Genomic DNA, 24,904 nt, shown 5'->3' on the forward strand with positions numbered 1-24,904 from the left:
CATACAAGCAAAAAAAAAACACAATAAAGAAAAAAATTGTGAAAATCAGGTCTTTTGATTGATGTCTTTAATCACAGTTTATAATAAACAAAAGCTGTTATCCGTTCCACACTAAACATGAACCATTCATCCATCCCGAGTTGGTTTCTCATGTAATGATTTTTCTTAATAGGAACTATATTCGGTAGATGATCGTTTCTTTGGGGTAAATCATGGTGTATGTAAATAAATACAAGAAAAAAAAAAGCTTAATTATCTCCTCCCATTAAATGATTACTTTTATGTTAAATTAGAATTAAACCAGAACTGTGAATTTTGTTAATATAAAGAGAAAAGAAAAGGAAATGCCATAATTCAGTGAATAGAAAGCTAATTCATGAGCACAAAAACAGCTTCCTACCAGCTAATCTCACTAAGTGGTTCCCAGTTCCACCACTGACGCCCCCCCCCCTAGAAAAAAATAAAAATCTTAATAAGTCATTTTTTCCTAAAATAATTGCATTTTTTTCTTGAATTGAGGAGGTAAGTGAGACACGTTGCCAATGGAGCTAGACAATTTACATTTACAATAAGAAATAAATATTGCATAGTCTGATTTCAAGAGCACGTTATCTAATTATCTTATATTAAGCTTAAAAATACTCATTGCATTGGCAAATCATCTTATTTACCTACTCAAATTAAGGGTAAATCTGCTTTAAGTATTTTTTCTACTTATTTCGAGATAATTTTTGTAGTGAAATTATCTTAAAGTTTTAACTGGCTCTAAATTGGAGCAGGTAGATAATCTGCCTAATGGAGAATTTCTTCCCTTTAAATATGAAAGTTTGATATTATGCTGTGGAAATCAAATTAAAAAAGACTTTTCGATATGAGTGAGAGGTTTATTACAGTTGTAAAGTGGCTTTAATTTTTTTATTTAAACATTTCTGATGATATTTCCTTTTGAAAGTTCTCAAAATGTTATTTACTCCTATCATAAAACCAGATATCTGGTCAGATTTATTCCCGTTTTGCTAAGGAGGAGTCCTGACACTGATGACAGGTATGGGCTGAAGGCTGAGTCATTCTTTGTGACAAACTCTCCTGACTTGTACGGAGAAGAGCTTCATGATGGCCGCCCGTAGATCCTTACTGACCATTCCATAGATGATGGGGTTGAGAGCCGGTGGAACTATGATGAAGAGGATACTAAAGAATTTCCTGATGTTTTGGACGCTGCTGTCGCTTCTGCCTTGGTTGAACGACACACTCAGGATTCTGATGTAGGAAAAGGCAATGATGATGAATACCCCCGTACTCACTGACCAGGTCATGGACAGACCTGTGAGAAACAGACAGGGTCACTTTAATATGGCGCCTCAGACATGGCCCAACGCTTGGTTGTTGGCAGCAGCCCCCACCGTAGATGTTGCTGATGGGGGTGGGAATACAGGCCAGGTTCAGGATGCTGCGGTTGCTGCAGTAGACATGTTGGATGACCCGGCCGCACAGAGGGACGTTCATGTGGAAGGAGAAGAGCACGGCGATGAGCAGCAGGGCGACGATCCAGGCCAGAGCGCAGCAGCAGTGCAGCCGGGCTGAAGTCATGATGGAGTGGTACCGGAGAGGTTCACACACCGCCACAAACCTGCAGAGAGACGGCGCCGGCAGAAAGACAGCTTTAATAAAAGAAGATAGTTCTGTCATCTAGTTCCACACAGGCCTTATAAAGTCTCCACCAGTCTGACTTTCACACATTTTGACGTTTAAATCTGGATTTTGTTTTTTCTGTTAATATAAACAGAAAAGAAAAGGAAATGCCATATCCACCTTCTAACACGCTTAACCCCAATTGGGGTCGTAAGGAGTGCTGGTGCCTATCTCCAGCTGTCAATGGGCGAGAGGCAGGTTACACCCTGGACAGGTCGCCAGTCCATCACAGGGCAACACAGAGACAAACAACCATTCATGCACACTTAAGGAGAATTTAGAGAAGCCAATTAACCTAACAGTCATGTATTTGGACTGTGAGAGGAAGCCAGAGTACCCGGAGAGAACCCACGCATGCTCAGGGAGAACATGCAAACTCCATGCAGAAAGGGAATCGAACCCAGAACCTTCTTGCTGCAAGGCAGCAGTGCTACCCACTGCTTCACTGAACAGCTCTAAGGAAATGCAATAATTAAATGAATATACAGCTAATTCATGACCACAAAAACAGTTTCCTATCACCTAATCTCACCAACTTGTTCCCAGTTCTCCAATGATGCCCCCCCGGGAAATAATGCAAAGAACTCCACAGTGCAAAAACGATCAAGAAATTAGTAAAAAAAATATTATTTCCCCTTAATTTAAGTAGGTAAATAAGATGATCCGCCATTGGAATTAGTATTTTTAAACTTAAAATAAAATGAGATAATATGCACTTGAAATAAGACAATGCAATTCTGTTTTCTTATTTTAAATGTGAATTGTCTTGTTCCATTGGCAAAATGTCTTTTACCTCCTAAATTCAAGAAGAAATCAACTTATTTTAAGAAAAAATGACTTATCTAGATTTCCACTTTTTCCAGTGCACACGCACTGATCTAAAAATAAATAGGATTTATCTTAAAATCAGAGTAATGGTTCTAAATTTGAGCAGGTAGATAATCTGCCTATAGGAGAATTTCTTCCCCTCAAATATGAAAGTTAGATATTATGCTCTGGAAATGGAATAATACAGTTTCTGTTTTTTTTTTTTTTTTTTTTAAATGTAAATGATCTGATTTGTAAATTTTATACCTGATTAAAATAAGAGAAACTAACACTTTTTTCAAGGAAAGGTTACTTCCTTCTATTATATGGTTTGTAGTGTGTAAATACTGGTTCATTTTCTTTTATATTCTTGTTTGTTATTTTCTGTTTCTCTGCACAAAGCTGGGATTTTTCACTGTGAAACATTTTATGAAATGTTTAATTTTTTTTATCAGCGCTCATGTTTTCCATGGCCTCATGTTTCTTGTGTTTGTACAACTTTTTCATCAGAGCTAATTCCTCATCTGTGTAAAAAAATACTTTGCAATAAAGCTTTTTCTGATTCAGTTTAATAGAAAATATTTAATCCACTCAAATATAAATTTAATTGCATAAATTCCCACGAGGCTGATACTGCAAAAACACCAAAGCAGCAGCAGCAGCATTAGCAGCACAGCACCTGATGATCATTCAGTAACTGATGATCTCATCACCTGTCATAGGCCATCACCCCCAGAATGGTCTGCATAGCAACACCGTATGTGTGCACACAGAAGCCCTGAGCGATGGCTGGGAGGTAGGAGATCTTCTGCTGCCCCATCAGGAAGTGCATCATGAGGCGAGGAAGGACCGCCGTGGCCCCCAGCAGATCACAGACAACCAGGTGGCAGATCATCACAAACATGGGTCTGTGCAGGTTCCTGTCTTTCATGATCACACAGATCACCACACCGTTCCCCAGCAGCACCACTATGTAGGCGAACAGGGCCAAGAAGAAGAGGAACGGGCCCTGTCCTGGTGGAACATCAAAACCCTGGAGTTCAAACACAACGGGCTGTTTGAGAGGAGCGCCCATTGTTAGGTTCTCCATCCAAAGCAGAGCAGAGCTCTAGAACACAAACAGACATGTCATAATGAAGCTACATAAAGTGACATTTAAGGTAAAGATGACATCCCTTCATCTGAAAGTAATCGTAGAATTTAGCAGATAGAAATAATGTGTACCACCAACCGAACACACAGACAGCGGAGCTCTGAGCCTACAGTCCTCTGAGCATGGAGGACGTCCTCCTCTTCTCTCATCTCATGGCTTTTCTGTTGCCCTCATTTTGAGTCGATTATTTAATGATGTCACCTTGATTCAGCCCTACTGGGCTCCCATGGCGCTGAGCCGATTCAGGAAAAAGTCCCCCCCACCACCATCACTTTTAGATGTTTTCTTTTACAGCACAGATACATTTAGATTGAAATGTTTCCTCAGCAGAGGAAACAGAGATTTTCTTTTTGATAGAGGACACATTAAAGGACTGTGGAGCATGAGTAAAGACCACTCTGAGGCCTAATCCTTTACCACCTTTATCTGAGAAGCAAAAAGCGCTGCACATAAAGCAGAGAAAAAACCTAGAGGAGACAGGTTTCAATGTTCAACAATGTAACAACATTGTTTCCTAGTGTTCCTGTTGATCATGCTGTGTCAGTAAGGCTAACAGCCATTTGACCTTCCAGAGGGTCTAATGCTACGTTCAGACTGAAAGCACTCGAAGCAGCAAAAAAACTTCGGCTGCTTCATTTATGATGCTTGTTCATAATAAGGTCAGACATTCAGTAAAGTGTGTCCAGATGCGTCTGATGATTCTGCTGCTCCTGCGTTCAAAGGCAGAGAGCGACTTTGCTATATTTGCTGTGATCAGTGGGTAAAAAGTAGTTTTAATATGTTTTTAAGTGACAAAGTCCACCTGAAAACTTAATCTGTCACTCAGTTCATCAAGATTACAATCCTGCCTATTATTTTGCTGTCAGAGCCGCTCAGATCCCCGTACACTGGCGGTCCTATGTCCCTGGAAATCCCGTTCAACGTCCTTACAGGTGTTCAAGACACAACACCCTATGTCACTCGGTTGGTGCTGAAACACCTGTAGCTTCTGCCAGAGGAACTGAATGAATACAATTATCTATTCCTGTACAGTGGTAAGCAGAACAAGCCTTGCAGCCTCAGAGCTGCAAGGCCACATTGGGTCCAAATCTGGCTCCAAGCACCCAGGGTCTGCTTCTGCCAGGAAAAGCATCACAGCCTGGCTGAGGAAATCTTTGAAGTACTTCCTCCACCATCTGACAATATCCTTATTCAAGGTCAGCAGCTTCTGCTCACAGTAAAAGTACGCAAGCACCACCTTCTTCTTCAGAGGTGACCAATAGTCTTTTTAATGGCCTCTCCAAATGTCTCCCAGGTCCCCAAAATGATTGTTTTTCGACCGAATGGGTAGTGGCATGCTTGGCCTCAGGAGTCCCGCAACCTAACTAGACTCGAAAGGACTTGTTCTGCAGCTTAAGAACATCCCTTCCTGCTGGTGACCACCAACAGGTTCAGACGTGGCCTCCATGACAGGCACCGCTGACTTTATAGCTTGAGTTACAGGCAGCTGCATTGAGAATAGAGGCTGAGTAAATGGCACACTCAGACTCCCTGCCTCCTGCCTCACCTGGAATCTGAGAGAAGCAGTTTTAGAGGTGGGAAAATATGTAACTATGTAAAGTGACGTAGCCTACATTAATGTTACCGGGCAAATGACTGCTTTAATGTTAGAGACAGGGAGAGTTTTAGCTAGCAGAAAAGTGGTTAAAAGAACCACAGTGGAACTTGGTCAGCATCTCTGCAAGATCAGACAGATTGATCCCTGATGTTGTCAGTGCCAGTGGAGAAGATGCACAACAGTCTGAGCTGGAAGCCGCTAGAGGCTCTGCACAGCCCGAACCTGGGAGAAGCAACAGACTGGAGGCCAACCCCAGCTGGATGTCAAGGGCATCTGTTACAGGCAGGGGCAGATTTAGGAAATTAGAGGCCCCAGGCAAAGACAGGCAGGGGGCCCTCTGAATTGAGAAGACAACACATAAAACAGACCCATTATACAGATAGAGAAAGAGGGATCTGAAGGCAGATACACTGGATTACATGGCTGTGCTCAGAGGAGGTATGATTAAAAGTTCCTCTGAACACAGGGCTGCTGGAAGTCATATTGATCAGGGGGTGCTGTGAATTTTTTATGCTGTTTTTTTTGGACAAAAGACCAATGAGCCTATAGGCCTATTTAAAATACAGTAGATACAAATAAATTAACTACTTTATTGTTATATACACATCATAGCACGTAACCAGGGTCTGTAACACACAGACATCATTGATCAAATAAATCAATTCTCACATGAATATGTGCACTATTGATTAAACTTCACAATGAAACAGACTTTATGCCAATTTGAAAAGCCGGAGTTCAAGAAGGGGTTGTCTTTCTTAAATTTTTCTTAGGAATGATTTTTTGTTTGACTGGTTTCAGACAAATGTAGCACAAAATATGATCCGTTTCTGTCACATGATGCAGCCACTGCCCTCTAGCAATGCAAGCCGGTGCCACAGAACATGAGAACGTTTCATTACCACAACGCCATGCAGGAAATTTGAATCAGAGTCAGGCGGGCAGTCTCCTCACTCAGGCTGCTCTCCGTTGTCATGGTTGCTGTACCAGTGTACCTCACTGAGATGGTTTTCCAAAAAAATCCAAAGTGTGTTTCTGTGCAATAATTCCTCCTCCTTTGTCATTAGACTATGTATATTTACTAGTCTGCTGCCGCGCCCGGTACGCCATGTTCTGGCTTGCTTGACATTGCCATGAAAACATAATTGCATTGAACTTGTGTTGATTAGGCCTCAAAATATGGTAAACTGTAAATGACCTGTACTTATATAGCGCTTCTTCAAACCAGGAGACTTGACCAAAGCGCTTTACACTACATTCAGTGATTCACCCATTCACACACTGATGGTGGCAAGCTACATTGTAGCCACGGCTGCTCTAAGGCTCACTGACAGAAGCGGGGCTGCCGTACACTGGCGTCACCGGGCCCGCTGACCACCATCAGTAGACAATGCAGGTGAAGTTTCTTGCCCAAGGACACAACGACAATGAAAGTCGGAGCCATGGCTTGAACCGTCAACCCTTCAAATTTCAGGGTAAACTCCTACATCCGACGCCACATAAAAATTCAAATACATGTAATAGTAAAATATAAAAGTCATTATCATTTCCCAAATTATTCCAAATAAATGTATGAGTTGTGCAAAGTATTTTTAATTAATTTTAAAGAAATCTCCCTCTCACCCCCACTTCACACGGCCTTGTCTAGACATGATACATTTCTGAATAAACTGGGTTCTCTGTGAAGTTGTTTGCTCCCTGCTTGCTATATCTTCATCCAAACTGTTTTACGGCAACAGCAGTCAGATCATCCTGAAGCCTCACAATAAATGGCTCCTGTTGTTCATTTAAACCATGACTCGTATTTCTCTATTTTTCCAGAGTCCTCCAGTAGTTTGTGCTTTGGCTGAATGAGATGTTAGACATTTCTGCGTGTGATTTGGAAACTAAAGGCTGTCAGTGTTGACTGCAGTGTTGGCCCAGAGGTAAGGCCCGCTTCAGCTCCAAAGGAGTTAAAATTCTACGAAAAAGATCTACGTAAGCAGGTCAGTGTTTATTTTTCACTCTGTTAGAGAAATGTTTGATGAAGCTGACCCTCAGGTCTTTACTGACCAGGCCGTAGATGATGGGGTTAATGATGGGGGGAATGATGTAGATGAGGATGCTGAAGAACTTCCGCATGTTTCCAGACAGGGAGGGGAACCTGTGACTTAAAATGATTATCAAAGAAGAGATTTGAAAGATAATGTACACAACAATGTGTGGCAGACAGGTCTGAAAGGCCTTGCTACGGAGGCATCCATCTCTTCTTCCTTGTTTTAGGGATGCGCTCAGGATCCTGATGTAGGAGAAAGAGACGATAACAAAGGTCATCGTACTTAAAGACCAGGATATCGCTAGACCTAGAAAAATAGGAGACAACAAGCAGTTAAAAAAATGAAGTTGCTCTGCACAAATAAGCAGAAAGAAAATAAACAAGTGCTTCTATCTACTTGTTAGACAGTTTCAGAAAAAAAAAAAACCCTGCAAAAATTCCCTCGATTTTAATTTTTGAGATTTGTGTTTATTTCCTTGTATAACAAAGGGATGGACGGACCGTAGATGTTACTGATGGGGGTGGGAATACAGGCCAGGCTTAAGATGCCTCGGTTGGTGCAGAAGACATGTTGGATGAGCCGGCCGCACAGCGGGACGTTAATGTGGAAGGAGAAGAGCACGGCGATGAGCAGCAGGGCGACGATCCAGGCCAGAGCGCAGCAGCTGTGCAGCCGGGCTGAAGTCATGATGGAGTGGTACCGGAGAGGTTCACACACCGCCACAAACCTACAGACAGAGAAACAACACTCCTTAGATTTGCATTTAAAGACATTCTCTCCTTCAAAGCTAAACTATTTTCTGATATTTTTCACTTTAATGTAAAAATTTCCTCAAAGTTGGTTAAATTCACTATAACTGAACTGACCTTAAAATTTTGTGTTTGGAAGTAAAAGCATATTTTACAATATATGATTAGATTCCCAGAGGTAGAAATAATATTATTGATGCTGAACTCTTTTAACCAAAACACTGAAAGTAAACTAGATAGATTTATTGTGTTTTAAAGTTTGCAATAAGGTTATGCTCATAATAAACATCCTCATATCAATACATGTTTAGACTTTGTCAGTTCTTAACACAGTGTGCTGGCCATAACCTAAAAATGAACCATAATGCACTGAGAAGATTGTCTCTAAAGAAATACATATTCAGACTGATTTCCATACACAAGCATTTTCTGACTGTTAGAACTAAACACATAAATCACAGTGACAATTCAACCTTGATCTTCTTACAAAACGGGTACATTTCTGGACTGTAATTACTAAAAATCAAAAGCATGTCTGCATAAACTCTTCTGTTTTCACACCTTCCTTACCTGTCATAGGCCATCACACTTAAAATAGTCAGCATTGCTGCACCGTATGTGTGAGCACAGAAGGCCTGAGCGACTGCTGGGATGTAGGCAATCTTCTTCAGCCCCGTCAGCAAATCCATCATGAGACGAGGAAGCACCATTGTGGCCCCCAGCAGATCACAGACCACCAGGTGACAGATCATGACAAACATGGGTCTGTGCAGGTCCCTGTCTGTCATAATAACACAGATCACCACACCGTTCCCCAGCAGCACCACTATATAGGCAAGCAAAGCCAGCAGAAACAAGAAGGTTCCATTGCCTGGCTGTACATCAAAGCCCTCAAGCTCAAAAACAATCGGCTGTTTGAGAGGAGTTGTTTGGTTCTCCATCCAAAGCAGGACAGCTCTGTGAATCAGAACATGAGAGATGAGAGCATATGGTAATCCCCAACACATTATTCAGACTAACATGTAATAACTATTTTATACAAAACATAGACGCCAACGATATACCTCCAAATCATGCAGATAATTCTCAAATGGTGACAACATAAAAAAATCAAAAATATCTAATCAGAAGCATCACCAGCAGAGATTATATGATACCACTAACAACCACTACTCTACATGTGAGCATGAAGTCAGTCTCCTCTCTGATGGAAGTGCTGAAATTGGTCAGAGCTGGTGATTGAAACTTGCCTCCCTTTAAAGGAGATCTGTTTGTCATCTTGCCAAACTTTGAAGTTACCATGGAAACACCAACTCCACCTAAAGTCCCTGTAAGGAGATTCAGAGGAGGTTTGTAGAGGCTGATACCAAATCAAAACACAGAAAACCCTCAACAGTAGCTGAAGAGTCTTCTAATAGGAAGATTTCAAACAATGAAGGGGATGGAGAAAGGTTTGGGAAGGAGCTGGCAGCTCTGTGCAGGGAAATGTTTCCGACTAGCATCAAGATGGGGGTGGGGCGTGGGTTACAGAGAAGCTCCAGAGTTATGGGTTAAATCCCAGCAGATGTAAAGTTATGTTTGGCTCAAATATGTTCTAATAACTAAAGTCTAGTTTTAAAGAAAGTGACTTGTGCTATCTTGAAAACATTTTCATATGCAATTTTGTGGAAATAGTGCATCGTAAACTACAACACTGTCATGAACCACGGACAGATGGACCCAGTATTCAAGGAGAGACAGTCAGTAGGAAAGTTCAAACGTTTATTAAATAAAACAAAACAAAAGCGGAGCTGTGGCTCACAGACACTGCAGGCGGGGGGCGGGGCACCGCCCAATCTCAGACACTCTAGGGGAGAAACACAGGTAAGTGACCACGATCAACTGATAGATCATCTGTGTTGGTCACTTACCTGGTTTAACAGTCCAGACCACGAACGTCCCCAGTGCTGCAGTCCCAGAGGTCATGCTGGAAGCCCATCCAGGTGAGGGATCCAGAACAGACAGGAACAGACAGAAACAGGCAGGATCCAGATCAGGCAGGAACAGAAACAGGTGGCAGGATCCAGACTTTCAGGCATTCACAGGCTTCCAGGAGGGTTCAGAGTCTGACTGGGACCAGAAGCGTGACCAGGTGGTCACGCACAGGAGCAGACAGGATCAGGTGAAGACAGGCAGGCTCAGTGGAAGAGGGTGGCCGAGACAGGACGTGGAACCGGAACTTGAAGCAGGACTTTAAACTGGTCTCCTCCCTGGAGCCAGGCTTACTGGATAAAAACTGAACCTCCCCACTTATTGAGCCAAAAACCCAGAGGACTCCGCTGGGGAGGAACAGTGGACGATCAGGAGAGGAGACAAACACTAAAACCCTCTTTCCACTGGCTGCCAGGATCCAGGACACGAACCAAGGAACAAAAACTAACATACAGGCTAACAGAAAGACAAGTAATGATCTGGCACTGACTGCTCAGGCTGAACTGAATATAAACCAGAGGAAACAGGTGAGAGGAATAAATTATAATTGAGGCAGGGAGGGAAAAATGACAGTTGAAAGGAATGACTAATTAAGGGAGAGTAAACAGGCCAGATCATGACAAACACAGCAAATTTTAATTGCTAAAACAAAGCTTTTCTGTTAAATCTTTTTTAATTTAGTTTTATGATTCAGTGATGTATTAAAACAAAATGTCCCCATCATACTGTACAGTGCCTAGATACGGCACACTTTATGAGTGAGAAATTGTTCCTCGTTTATGCTCAATAATATTACTGATATTTCAGAAATAATAGCAACTCATACCTATTCACAGTTGAAGACCACAACCTTATATGTTTTAGAGTTCCAAATATTTATTTGCCAACAACAAAAACACAGTGAATAAAAAAAATAATAATCATAATAATATGATATCATCAAAGAAAACATTGAAATCCATTTCTTTAGCGAATAAAAACTGTATTTACAGATGAAACTGTTTCGCAGGTGTTTGTTGGGTTCCCGGGAGATGAAGCGATAGTAGAAGGGAAACAGGACAGAGGTCCTCACAGAGGACTGTGCAGGGAAATGTTTCCGACTGGCATCAAGATGGGGTGAATGGAAGCCTCAAATGGAGATAGTCCTGTAGCAGAGGAGACAATAGAATTGTTTGCTTATTCGACCCATGGAAGGAGTTGACTCCAGTTAGTCTGATCTGATTCAGTGAGGCATCTGAGGCTGGCTTACAACTCTTGATTCATACGCTCAACTTGTCCATTGGATTGGGGATGGTAACCGGAAGTGAGAGAGACCTTGGCGCAAAGTGCCGAACAAAACTTCTCCATACATGGGAGATGAACTGTGGGCCGCGGTCAGACAGAATGTCCTGAGGTATTCCATGAAGCCGAAAGACATGTTTAATGAGAAGCTGGGCTGTTTACAGAGCTGTAGAGAGTTTTCTCAGAGAGACTAGATTACAGGCCTTGGAGAAACGGTCAATGATGACTAGGATGGTAGTCATACCTTTGGAGGTGGGGAGACCTGTGATGAAGTCAATGGCGATGTGTGACCAGGGTCGCTTGGGGATGGGCAAAGGTTGAAGCAGTACAGAAAGAGGTTGATGAGAGCGTTTGTTGCGAGCGCAGGTCGGGCAGGCTAAAACGAACTTCTTGACATCCTTCAGCAAGGAGGGCCACCAAATGCACCAACTCATGTGGGCTACCGTCCGACTGATCCCTGGTGGGCAGAAAACTTAGAAGAATGAATCCAAATGATCACACAAGCTCGGCTGGAGGAAGGTACATAAATTCTGTTAGGTGTCCCGGTTCTTATTATTATTATTTTGTCTTTGCCTCCGGCAGGAAGTCATCCTGCAAACTGGATGTTTTCGGACCTTCTCTCCTTGGAAGGATCATCTGAGCTTCAAACTGAGCTGGGGATTCAAACGGGAGGTTTGGATCTACATTCCCCAAGGGATCGTTTGAGCTTCACACTGAGCAAGGGATTCATCTCCACACCAACCCTTTCAAGTACTGCGGGATATCCAAATTACAGTCAGTTTCTCCGTTCACCTACAAACAACCCCATTCAGGGTAAACCCTGTCCACCCTCCACCGAATGAGAAAGACACTGGAACTACCGCACACAGACTGGAGTCAAAGAGTCAACCACTTTTCTGGAAACGTGAGTCAGCAACCTAATTCTTCTCTTCAAGTTCAAGAATCTAATTTCCCACTAAGCCTGAACTAACCGCAGTGTCTTCCCTCACTTTCCCGTTCCGGTTGAGCAGTGTTCAGAGCAACACTGGATTCTGCATCATCTCCTCAATAAAACTGTTAAACCTTTTCCCTGGTCTCTCTGAATTGGTTTCTCTGCATGCGGGTCCGAGCTCTTGATAAAATCATGACAGAACACTCTGGCCAAACCGCTGACCCCGCAGAAGCCATTCAGAGAGCCATTCACCATCAGCAAGCTGCCTTGTCCAGACATGATAACACCCTGGTTGAGCTGGTAAATTAACAGACCGAATTAAACCGCCGATTTACAGATCTAACTGAGGCTGTACGCTTTTCTCTCCAGGCTTCGGTCCCAGCCGGCGAGCTAGCCCTGCAGCAAGCTAACCAGGCCGTTTGTTCTCCCCGTGATTCTGACTGTCAGTTGGCTAATCCTCCCAGGTTTGACGGCGATACCAAGACGTTCCGTGGATTCCATCGTTCAATTCAACCACACTCCGAGTAAGTTTCTCCAGGACTCTGCAAAGATCTCATATATTATCTCGCATCTTACTGACCAAGCTTTGGACTGGGCTGAGGTAAGATTTTCCTCATCCTCTAATTATGGCTGCACTTTTGATCAGTTTATTAAGGAGTTCAAGTTAACTTTCAACCAAGAAACAGACAAATCACTAACCTCTCGCGAGCTTTTGAGTTTAAAACAGGGACAAAGATCTGTTTCTGATTTCGCCATTGATTTCCGTATTATGGCAGCTGCCTCAGGCTGGGACAAAGTAGCCCTTAAAAGTGTTTTCGCTCATGCCCTAAGCGATTCAATCAAGGACGAGCTAGCCACCTTAAATGAACCAGACTCTCTCGAGGAATTAATTAACCTCTCAATCCATTTGGATAATCGGATTCAAGCCCGCGCTAAGGAAAGGAGTAGTAAAACAGCTCCTTCCAAATTTCAGTCAAACAGTTTCCCCACTGAGCTGCCTGCTAAACCATCCCGGCCCGAACCTACGCAGATTGGCTTAAGCCCTGAGCAAAAGCAGCACAGAATGCGTGCTAAGCTCTGCTTATACTGTGGAGAGGCGGGCCATTTTGTTGCCTCTTGTCCCCTTTAGGGAAAAGCCAGGGTCCACCAGTAGAAAGAGGGCTACTGGCGGACCAGAAGATTTCTCCCTCTTCACCTCATCTACTCCTTCCTGCATTTCTGCTTTTCAACAATAAATCCCTCTCCTTATCGACCCTGATTGATTCTGGCTGTGAACAGAATAGAACCCCCTTCATGTTTTTGCCTTGGATGGCAGAGATCTGCCTCAGATTACCCACCAGACTATCCCTTTACAACTAACCGTTTCTGGGAACCACATTGAAAACATCTCTTTCTTTGTTTTCCCTACAGCTAACTCTGCATTAACTTTGGGTTTCGAATGGCTCCAGGCTCATAATCCCACTATAAATTGGACCAGCAGACATGTGGACTCACGGTCCACATATTGTATGGCAGCCGCCTTTTCTGTCATAATCCTGGCGCTGATGGTTGGGTTTTTTTCCTCTGCTCCTGCTCACCTGCCTAATTGGCCCTGTGGCTGATTACTGCCAATCTGATTCACCTGGTCCCTGCAGCTATTTAGGCTGTTTGCTTTCCTGCCATCAGCGTCAGATTATTCAACCTGTGTCATTGTGAGTTACCCAAGCTGTCAAAGTAAGTGTACTGTTCAGTGGAATTCTTCTCAGTTTTTTGCCCATGTGTTTTTGGTTTTTGCCCTTTTCCCTGTCTGCCCTGCTCACTTTGGTTTTTGGCCTGACTGCCTGGATTTTGCCTGTTATCAAACCTGGACTGTTTTTTTGACCTCGGCTTGGATTCTCCCTGGATACCTCTTCGGCTCTCGGATCTCCTGGTTTCTGACACTGCACTGGACTGGATTTCGGCTTCGCATAATCCCTCACGGACACTGTAGCTCGCTCTGCGGTGGACTGTCTCCCCCCGGGTTTCTCCTCTCTGAGTTTCGGACTGAACTCTCAACCAGGTCAGTGCTTTTTTGTTGTCTTCTCCACTCTTCATTCTTGTCACTGACCTGAGTTTCCTGTCTCAGCAGAGAATCAGAGAACCCGCTCTGAGGAGTTTCCATCGTCCTCTTTCAGTTATTTTTTTGAAATAAACCTGTTTTGAAACTTTCTGTTTGTCTGCTGAATATTGGGTCCAACTTTCAGTTCGTGTTACAGAATAATCCGACCAAATTATGGACCCATCAGCAGACAACTCCTGGCGCGAAGTAATAGACCAGAAGGTGTCTCAGCTTGAGGCAGTAGTCACTGAGATCCTCGCTCATCAGGAGCGATGCAGGGCGCGGGCTCCTCCTGCTCGCCGCTTCCCTTCTACAGCAGTTTTGGAGGACCGCGGAGGAACTTCGGAACCCCCTCGCTCCTCTGGTCCGGAGGCCATGCAGTTGGGTCGTTCACGCCTCTCCCAGGAGGACAGGGAGTGCCACTACAGGTTCCGGCTCTGTCTCTACTGCGGAGGAGAGGGACATCGGTCAGATCGCTGCCCGGTAAAAGGTCAGGCTTAGTAGGGAGGGGAGGATCCTGCTGAGCCGAGCCAGACTATCTGCCTCCCCAGTGTTTTTGCTACCTTTTACCCTGTCTGTTGGTGCACTCACCCACAGTCTGTCAGCCTTCCTGGACTCTGGAGCAGATATGAATTCATGGATGGGGACCTGGCCAGGAGACTCGGCATCAAGCTGCTCCCCACACCAGACTCTCATAAGATAGTCACTCTTGATGGGATCCAGCTTAATAATTCATCCCTCGTGACTGAACCTGTAGAGCAGGTGGTGGGTGGTAACCATGTAGAGCTACTATCTTTTCTCATTATAGACTCTCCTCAGGTTGCTGTTTTTTTGGGTTCTACCTGGCTATCTAGGCACAACCCACACACTAATTGGCGTAGGGTTGAAGTGTTTGGTTGGTCTACTTCCTGTTCTGTATCTTGCTTACGCTCGGCTAGGTCTGAGAGGCCTGTACACAGCGAGGACTCTGAATGTTACCCAGATCTGTCTAGAGTCCCAGTGGAGTATCATGATCTCAGAGAGGTATTTAATAAGGGTAAGGCCACAGCCCTACCTCCCCACAGACCCTTTGATTGTGGGATTGATTTACTGTACGGTTCCACACCCCCTAGGGGCAGGCTATACTCTTTGTCAGCCCCCGAATCCCAGGTCATGGAGAGGTACATCTCAGAGTCCCTCAGGGCTGGTATCATCCGTCCTTCCTCCTCACCGGCTGGGGCAGGTTTCTTTTTTGTCGGGAAGAAGGATGGATCCCTCAGGCCCTGCATTGATTATAGGGGGCTTAATGACATCACGATTAAGAATCGGTACCCCATTCCCCTCCTTAACACAGCTTTTGATCAGATCCAGGGGGCCAGGATTTTCACCAAGCTAGATCTCCGTACTTACCACTTGGTTCATATCCGGGAGGGGGATGAATGCAAGACCGCATTCAACACTCCCACCGGCCACTATGAGTATCTGGTGATGCCTTTTGGGCTCACCAATGCACCAGCAGTTTTTCAAAACCTTGTAAACGATGTACTCAGGGACATGGTGGGACACTTCGTCTTTGTTTACATAGACGATATCTTTATTTATTCCCGGGATTTGGAGTCCCACAAGCAACATGTTAGAGCTGTTCTTCTTCACCTCTTACAAAACCAGTTGTTTGTTAAGGCTCAGGAGTGTGAGTTCCATGTGAACTCCATCTCTTTTCTGGGTTTTGTCGTCTCCCCTGACCAGATTTCCATGGACCCCTTGAAGGTTCGTGCAGTCACCGACTGGCCGGTTCCTAGAGACAGGAAGCAACTCCAGAGATTTTTGGGGTTCGCCAACTTCTACTGCCAGTTCATCCGGAATTTCAGTCAGGTTGCAGCGCCTCTCCATACACTAACGTCCGCTGAGGTCAGTTTTTGTTGGTCAGATCAGGCAGACCGATCTTTTCAGAAGCTCAAGGCCGCTTTCTCCTCTGCACCCATTCTGGTTTCCCCCGATCCTGAGAGGCAATTTATTGTCGAGTTGGATGCCTCTAGTTCTGGGGTTGGGGCGGTTCTTAGTCAGGAAGCCAGGGATGGGAGGATTCACCCCTGTGCTTTTTTCTCCAAGAAGCTGTCACCTGCTGAACAGAACTATGATGTCGGGGACAGGTAGTTATTAGCAGTCAAGTTGGCTTTGGAGGAGAGGAAACACTGGCTGGAGGGTTCCAGTACTCCATTTCTGGTTTGGACCGATCATAAGAACTTGGAGTATCTGAAGTCTGCCAAAAGACTTAATCCCAGGCAGGTAAGATGGGCACTGTTTTTTGGTCGGTTTAATTTCTCCCTTTCTTACCTACCCGAACCCAAGAATGTTAAGCCTGATGCTCTGTCTAGGGTGTTTGAGGTGGAAGGGGATGGTTCCGGTGGTGCTGAGGCATTTGTTCTACCGGATTCGGTGAGGTTTGCAGTTACTAGGGTCAGCATTGAGAAGGAGGTCAGACAGGCTCTTCTCAACCAGTCTTGTCCTAGTGACTGCCCTACAGACCGTCTGTTTGTTCCTGCTGCTCTTAGAGGGAGAGTCTTGGAGTTCTGTCATTGTTTCCACTTGTTTTGTCACCCAGGTATTTCCAAGACCATTAACATTGTTCGGACTCAGTTTTGGTGGCCTTCTCTGTCTGCAGATGTGCGGGACTTCGTGGCAGCCTGTGCTCTTTGCAACCAATCCAAGGCCTCTAAAAGACCCCCCTCAGGTTATCTCCGGCCTTTGCCTATCCCAACCCGGCCTTGGTCCCACATTGCCATGGACTTTGTCACCGGGTTGCCCTGCTCCGACGGTTTCAGTGTCATTCTCACTGTTATAGACAGGTTCTCCAAGATGGTCCATTTGGTCCCCTTAGAAAAACTCCCCTCAGCCAAGCAAATGGGTGATGTCCTCATTTGTGAGGTTTTTCGGTGCCACCGTCTCCCCACTGACATTGTCTCTGACAGGGGTCCCCAGTTTGTCTCCCGGTTCTGGAGGGAGTTCTGCTCATTGTTAGGGGTCTCTGTCAGTCTCTCATTTGGTTTTCACCTCCAAACAGATGGTCAGACATCTTTGAGTTTCGGACTGAAATCTCAACCAGGTCAGTGACTTTTTGTTGTCTTCTCCACTCTTCATTCTTGTCACTGACCTGAGTTTCCTGTCTCAGCAGAGAATCAGAGAACCCGCTCTGAGGAGTTTCCATCGTCCTCTTTCAGTTATTTTTTTTTAAATAAACCTGTTTTGAAACTTTCTGTTTGTCTGCTGAATATTGGGTCCAACCTTCAGTTCGCGTTACATTTTCAACCTTTCCAAGCCTGAAAGGGAGGCTATGGAGAAGTACATTAAGGAGTCTCTAGTTACCGGCATAATCCGTCCCTCATCTTCAACCCTTGGGGCTGGGTTCTTCTTCGTGGGGAAGAAGGATGGTTCACTTCGGCCCTGTATAGACTACAGAGGTTTGACTCAAATCACAGTTAAAAACAAATACCCGTTGCCCCTCTTGTCCTCAGCTTTTGAACTGGTCCAAGGAGCCACAGTCAACGACATTCTGAGAGACTTTTTGAACATTTTTGTCTTTGTTTATATTAATGATATCCTCATTTTTTCCAAAAAACTTTCTGAGCACAAGATCCATCCTTCAATGTTTGCTTGAGAACAAACTATTCGTCAAAGCTGAGAAATGTGAATTCCACAAACCATCAGTTTCCTTCCTTGGATTTATCCTTGAGGGCGGACAGGTAACACCCACTGTGGAGAAAATTAGAAAATTTGGACTGGCGTACACCAGAGACTCGCAAGCAGCTCCAACGATTCCTGGGTTTTGCTAATTTCTACCGCAGGTTTATCTGCAACTACAGCCAAACTGCTCTTCCTCTGACTGCCCTGATCTCTTCCAAGGCTCCCTTTGTTTGGTCCTCTGAGGCGGAAGCAGCCTTTTCTCATCTCAAAAGACTTTTCGCTAATGCTCCTGTTCTCACTCAGCCAGATCTCTCCAGACAGTTTGTGGTGGAGGTAGACGCCTCGGATTCTGGAGTTGGAGCTGTTCTCTCCCAAGTTTCCGGTACCGACAAGTTACACCCCTGTGCCTTTTTCGATTGCAGACTCACTCCCAAAGAAACACATGATCACTTTTGGTATGAACTCTTATTGTAAGGATTTCTTTCATAGTTATTTTCTGATCAAGAATCCTTTGTCATCTCATATTAATGGAAAAGGCCTTTCAGCTCAGGATTACATTATTTGGACTTTTCAGTCTTAGACCATTGTCACAACTTGACGATTTAGCCAGTGTCTCAGGCGTTTCAGAATCTTCTAAAACTGACATTAGCTGAACTGCCTAACTTCTGCATAATGCACGGCAGCATAATGCCCATGAAATGTCACAAGCCAGTCTCCTGAGGCTTAACCTAGCTGCTGTTCACCGCTTACCAACAAAAAATAAAAAAAGAAGAGGATTCGCAGCTGTAGCAGATGCAGCATCATGTCTGTTAGTGAGTTTGTTGGTTGTGGGCATAATTTCACACTCACCTTCTTGCTCACCCTACAACTGGAACTGAGTCAAATTGATGAGATCATGCTGATGTTGGACAGCTAGTATATATACCCGTCTCAGCCTTGACTCTGGTCAGAACCATGTGGCATTTGCTGTGTGTTTAGATTTTGAAGTTTGCTCCTCTGGCTCTTTGCCCTCTCATTTTTCGGCTCAAGCTGCTGTATTAATTGTGCTTACTGAAGCTTGTAAGCTGGCTGAGCTGGCCAGTTGTAACCTGGCATTAGACCGATTGATGCGTGTAATTCATTCAGAAATCTATATGGCATCACTCTGGAAATCCTCCTGTAGAAAGTGTTTGGAAAAGGGAGGGACATTCATCATAATTATCATAAGTATCATAAGTCATAAGTTATCATAATTATCGTCAAGTTTTTAGCCAATCACAGCAGGAGTAGCAGCTGAGACGTATGATATTATTGATTTGTTTCATGTTTCATGGAGTTAACTGATGAATTAAACTCTTACCAAATCCAGTTGAGTAACGTGCTAACATGTTCTTAACTACAAAGGTAAAAATTGTGCCCTGCTGCTTGTTTTTCAAAAAGAAATGGAGTCTATTCCAGCTCTAAATGTCACAGCCATGTTTGTTTTCCTGTAGTCTTCCCCCAATAGTTGACACGATGACATCATACATGTCTCTGCATTTAATTGGTATGTAACATTTCTAGACTAAAGCAGATCTCTGTTTTCCCAAAGTCTTGCCACAATGGAGCATTCTGGCAACCTCTGTCACAGGGTAGGTAGAGAATATGGTGCATTTAACTCTGTCTTCCCAGCCACCCTCAAAATCAGAAAAATATGTCTTGCTAGAGGTTGGAGTTAAATATGTTTAGAATCATTTTCAGAGAACCAGATAATTCAGGCAGGCAAGGTGTTGTGCTTAAAATATTAATTGAACGACAATGTCATTAGGCAGAACAGGCAGCTGGCAGGATGAAAATGTGGAACAGTTTAACAGGCTGGTGACAGGTTAAAAAAAGCTAGTGGTAGGTTAGCCAGGTAGATGGAAGACAGCAAAGGTGAGTGAAGGGCTGGCTGTAGACTAAACAGGACAGATAGAGGCAGTTTAGGCACCAGAGTCAGAAGCTGATTAGAATCCAATGAGGGCAGGACAAGGACAGAAAGGAAGGAAAGCAGATGGTGCACACAAGCACTGGGAATGAAGTTCAGGAAGGCAACGAGACAATCTGGCAGAGACGGACTAAGAGAGGCAGGTATTAATAGGCAGCTTTCCATATGATTTTAATGTTAATTGGTAAGCCGCAGATGATGTTTTCACAGAATTAGCAGAATAGAGCAAATGAGGAGTGGGAGGAAAACAGCATTTCCAAACAACTAGCCACAAACTACAACTGCACAAAGGCTGGCTTCATGAAAATATTAATTAGAAACTACAGTAGAAAAATATGCGCCTTAACAATGCACCACACTGCTCCTACTAAAGCAACAATGCATGGTTTCTAAACTAAGTAGCCTAGTAGCTGAATCTGAGATATATTAAATGGCTTTTCAGGGCTGCCAGTGACCTTTGGGACTAAACCTGAAAGTTTAATGGGTAGCACTCCTACTGGCTAATGGTTGCAGTGCAGCATTAATTGGAAAGTGATCAGTTTGAATATAGTTTCCGTCATGATATTATACACTTTCCCTAGGAGGCAAAATTCTTAGCATCCTAAATATCTGCAACAATTTCTATGGAGCTTTTCTTTTACAAAAGCCCAATAAGACTCTAAAGGCATAGGAAAACAAGGTGGCATGAAACTGTTGTTCAAAACAAATAGACAAAGAAGACCAAATAGGGAGAGGGCTAGTTTTAATGTAACATCACTGCATCTTATCCTGTCTTACAAATTTAGGACTACATTGTAATGATTTAACAACAACAATTAATGACAAAATGATATATGTTATTTAAAAAGGACAAACAGAAGTGACAAAGAAGTTCTAAAATAAAACAGCAACTGAGTATTAGTCTGCATGAAACTACTGGTTCAAAGCTGTGTGTCTATGTTGTGATCAAGGTCATAAGTGGTCTTAATGAAAACTTAAGATCATAAAAGTACAATTTGATCATTACATCTGAGATAGACATTTAAATGAATGGAAAATGTTCATTCTTATAATCTGCTTCGGTATCTTTGTGTTCTTTGTTTTTTGGCTGAAGACGATTTTTTGAGTGTGCATTTGAACAATCACTGCTATCATTATTCATATCGTTCTGAGTTCTGGACTGAAGGTTTACCGTGTGATGATAAAAGGGGCAGGGATTCTTCCAGCTATGGATAAGGTACAGGGAAGCTAAGCAAGAATCTCTGGGGTTGTCTGTGGGATGTGACTGTGAAGGCCTGAGTGCACATGCATTACAAAAAGACAGTGATAATTATTGTTTTAATGCCTTAGCTCCTTAACAGCCCTGGATTAAGCTGTCCAGTTCTGAAATAGCTTCACCCCAGTGTCTGTGAATTCTAGTTTCACAGACGCCAACTGAACTGTGTCCTATTTAAACATGAGTCTTTATATACTCGCTTTAGCATCTAGGATAAGCTTCAGTTCCACCACAGGACTTAAACTATCTAATAACACCAGCTACAGCACGACTAGGTAATGTTGTCAATCGATTAGAGAAATGTTTGATGAAGCTGACCCTCAAGTCTTTACTGACCAGTCCGTAGATGATGGGGTTCATGATTGGGGGAATGATGAAGATGAGGATGCTGAAGAACTTCTTAATATTTTGGGAAAGGGAGGGGAAACGGTAACTCACAATCACAATCAATGAAGCGATTTGAAAGAGCACGTATACAACAATGTGTGGAGCACAGGTCTGAAAGGCTTTGATACGGAGGCTGGTGTCTGTTCTTCCTTGTTTTATGGCAACACTTAGGATTCTGATGTAGGAAAAAGCGATGAGAATAAAGGTCACTGTACTTAAAGACCAGGTCATGGCTAAACCTGAAAGACACAGAAAATGCTAATCAGGGGTCATATATGATGGATGATAATTATGATGTATTTTTCCTTGTATTAATAAGACATGTACTGACCATAGATATTACTGACAGGAGTGGGAATGCAGGCCAGGTTTAGGATACCCCGGTTGCTACAATATAGTTGATTGATCGTTCTGCCACACAGCGGGACGTTCATGTGGAAGGAGAAGAGCACAGAAATAAGCAACAGGGCAACAATCCAGGCCAGAGTGCAGCAGCAGTGCAGTCGAGCTGATGTCATGATGGAGAGATACCTCAGAGGCTCACACACTGCAATATACCTGCAGAGAGAAAGAAACAAAGTTCTTAATGCCATACTCTGTTTAAAGTTTTTTTCTTCCCTTATTAGTTATCAGTTCGTCTTAACACACTGTGTTTTACTCCTCTCATAGGTTTCCTTAAAGTTTAGGTTAGAAATCTATACATTCTCCAATGTACATCCCTGCCTGTAAGTTAAAAATGAACCATGATACACTGAGAAGATTAAATGTTGCTCTGGAAATACATAATCAGAATTTGCTTTCAGTACACATACAGTGTCTGACTGTAGGAATTAAACACATAAACCATCAGTGATAATTCACCATTTATGTTCTTACAAAAAAGGTCAATTTTGGGGCTGTAAGACAAAGTCATGAATTAGTAAAGATTCCACGCTAAAAAACAATAGACAACACTATTTCAAATCAAAAGCATGTTTGCTAAACACTTCTGTTTTCACACCTTCCTTACCTGTCATAGGCCATCACACTTAAAATAGTCAGCATTGCTGCACCGTATGTGTGAGCACAAAAGGCCTGAGCGATGGCTGAGATGTAGGCAATCTTCTTTATCCCCATTAACAAATTCATCATGAGACGAGGAAGCACCATTGTGGCACCCAGCAGATCACAGACCACCAGGTGACAGATCATGACAAACATGGGTCTATGCAGGTTCCTGTCTGTCATAATAACACAGATCACCACACCGTTCCCCAGCAGCACCACTATGTAGGCAAGCAAAGCCAGCAGAAACAAGAAGGTTCCATTGCCTGGCTGTACATCAAAGCCTTCAAGGTCAAAAACAATCGGCTGTTTGAGAGGAGTTGTTTGGTTCTCCATCCAAAGCAGGACAGCTCTGTAAATCAGAACAGTGTCCTTAGTTGTACATTCTATAAAAGACCAATGAAAGTTTACCATCTCAAAATGAAATTCTACTGAAGATTTAAGACAAACATTTAATTGAATTTTTTACTACATAAAAGATGCCAATGATATACCTCCAAATCATGCAGATAATGTTGAAATACCGACAGCATTAAAAAATGAAAATATCTAAACAGAAGCATTACCAACATAGATTTTATGATAACATCTAACAATCACTACTCTACATGTGAGCATGAAGTCAGTTTCCTCTCTGATTAGAGCGCCCAAATTGCTCTGAGCTGGTGATTAAAACTTGCCTCCCTTTAAAGGAGATCTGTTTGTCACCTTCCCAAACATAGAAGTTACCATGGAAACACTACCTCCACCTAAAGTCCCTGTCAGGAGTGTCTGTGAAGGTTTGCATAGGCGGATACCAAAGCAAAACACAGAAAACCCTTGAGAGTAGCTGAAAAGTCTTTTGATTAACTCTAATAGGAAGATTTAAGACAGAACTATCAGGATGTTCAGTGATTTGAACAAAAATAAATCATTTAGAAATAAGAGGTGCCAGAGAACAGCATTGTGAGCATATGGGGTAAGTGCGTTCACAAACATGAAGAAGATGATATGATTTTGATGAAGTTAGGACCCTCGACGACGATGAAAATATTTATAAAGTGTATCCACAATAACACTGAGATGAGGCTATAGAAGGTAGTCACCTCCCACCTGAGCCTTGCAAGTTGTAGTTGTTTTCTGACTGTGCTGTGTTTTGTGTTACTCTCTGTGCTGGAGCTCTTTTTTTATGTGGTTGTTTCTCCAGGCCCTTAGGGGGCGCATGTTTGCACAGTTCGCTAGGTTGAGCCAGTGAATGAGTAGAAGGTGTGTTACAGGAAGTTACTGCCATGAGTCAGGCATGAGTATGGTTTGGATTTCATCTGCATCCATCCGCTCCTTTCCATCCCTTTGAGTGGCAATATGAGTAAGAGACATAATTGTTTATGGTTTCTAGATACTATATATCTGATTATTTTTGTAAATTTGAGACGTTTGCTATGTTGTTTGCTTTAATACGCTGGAGTTAGATTAGAGTGGATGTTATGCTACAGCTAAGTTTAAGTTACCATTTAAATGCATGTTTTACACAAAGAAAACGTTTATTTTATTCATTCTGATGTCTTGTTTGTGTAGTAATATTTTTATGTATTCTGTATCGTTTCAGTTTCACACTTTTTTGCATTAAATCCTGTTCAAATACAACACACGCCTGTTCCTTGGAGGAAGTGATGCAGGAAAGAGTTTAGCTGGCTGTGAATCTCAATAGAGGACACGAGGTCACATTGGGTGCAACAGTACAGTGAAATCATAGCACTCTGCAAGGGACTACGAGCAGACGCTTTACTACTCAACCATGGAGAAATCAGAGGCTAAAGGTCGACATGATGAAGAAACAAAGTCAACCCACTCAGGAAAGTCTTCAGGAAAATTTACTGTTAGATCAGAAGCAACACGTTCCAGTAGGTCATCAGCATCCTCACGAGCCAGCATGGAGGCAGCACGAGCACAAGCAGAAGCTCAAGCAGCGAAAGCCAGATTAGCCTACGCTGAACAGGAAATGACGATCAAAGTAGAAAAAGCCCGTCTAGAAGCAACTCTTGACATAATCAATCTCCAAAAAGAAGCTGACGCAGCCACGGCTAAAGCTGAGGTAATGGAGTCAGCAGCAGCTCAGTTTGACACAGCTGATTCAAAGGAAGAATTAAGATTTCTGCCTCTCCAAACTACTTCAGAACAAAAGGTGAGTGAATACATAAATAAACACAGTTACACTGACCTGGCTGGGGACAATAAGGAGACATTTCAAGGGGATTATGAGACATACCGGAACGAAAGATGTAAACAGCCAATAGTGTATACACCTTTTGTCCCCAAAGAAGAACCAATACAATACCAGTC

General features: G+C 43.2%; 2 protein-coding genes across 7 annotated transcripts; both read right to left on the minus strand.

Annotated features, from left to right (window-relative positions):
• Positions 1-796: 796 nt before the first annotated feature.
• Positions 797-3,793, minus strand: LOC119793449 (olfactory receptor 52E4-like). Its single transcript, XM_038300669.1, has 4 exons — positions 3,731-3,793; positions 3,213-3,607; positions 1,404-1,630; positions 797-1,324 (listed from the first exon to the last, which is right to left on the minus strand). Exons 2-4 carry the CDS (start codon positions 3,587-3,589, stop codon positions 1,065-1,067), a joined length of 864 nt encoding a protein of 287 aa, XP_038156597.1. The 5' UTR covers positions 3,590-3,607; positions 3,731-3,793; the 3' UTR covers positions 797-1,064.
• A 3,083-nt stretch (positions 3,794-6,876) lies between these two features.
• On the minus strand, positions 6,877-23,223 carry LOC119793459 (olfactory receptor 2K2-like). 6 transcript variants are annotated; one of them, XM_038300682.1, is made up of 4 exons: positions 23,080-23,223; positions 8,605-8,991; positions 7,786-8,012; positions 6,877-7,591 (listed from the first exon to the last, which is right to left on the minus strand). In XM_038300682.1, the coding sequence occupies exons 1-4, from the start codon at positions 23,088-23,090 to the stop codon at positions 7,236-7,238; spliced, it is 981 nt and encodes a 326-aa protein (XP_038156610.1). In that variant the 5' UTR covers positions 23,091-23,223; the 3' UTR covers positions 6,877-7,235. The 6 variants fall into 6 exon arrangements, with proteins under 6 accessions (XP_038156610.1, XP_038156609.1, XP_038156608.1 ...); XM_038300681.1 differs by lacking the exon at positions 23,080-23,223 and adding an exon at positions 9,099-9,240; XM_038300680.1 differs by lacking the exons at positions 6,877-7,591; positions 7,786-8,012; positions 8,605-8,991 and adding exons at positions 20,633-21,780; positions 21,873-22,099; positions 22,551-22,937.
• Between the last annotated feature and the right edge of the window lie 1,681 nt (positions 23,224-24,904).

The sequence above is a fragment of the Cyprinodon tularosa genome, unplaced genomic scaffold (assembly GCF_016077235.1).
Source record: "Cyprinodon tularosa strain WSP-4 unplaced genomic scaffold, ASM1607723v1 ctg453, whole genome shotgun sequence".
Taxonomy (NCBI): domain Eukaryota; kingdom Metazoa; phylum Chordata; class Actinopteri; order Cyprinodontiformes; family Cyprinodontidae; genus Cyprinodon; species Cyprinodon tularosa.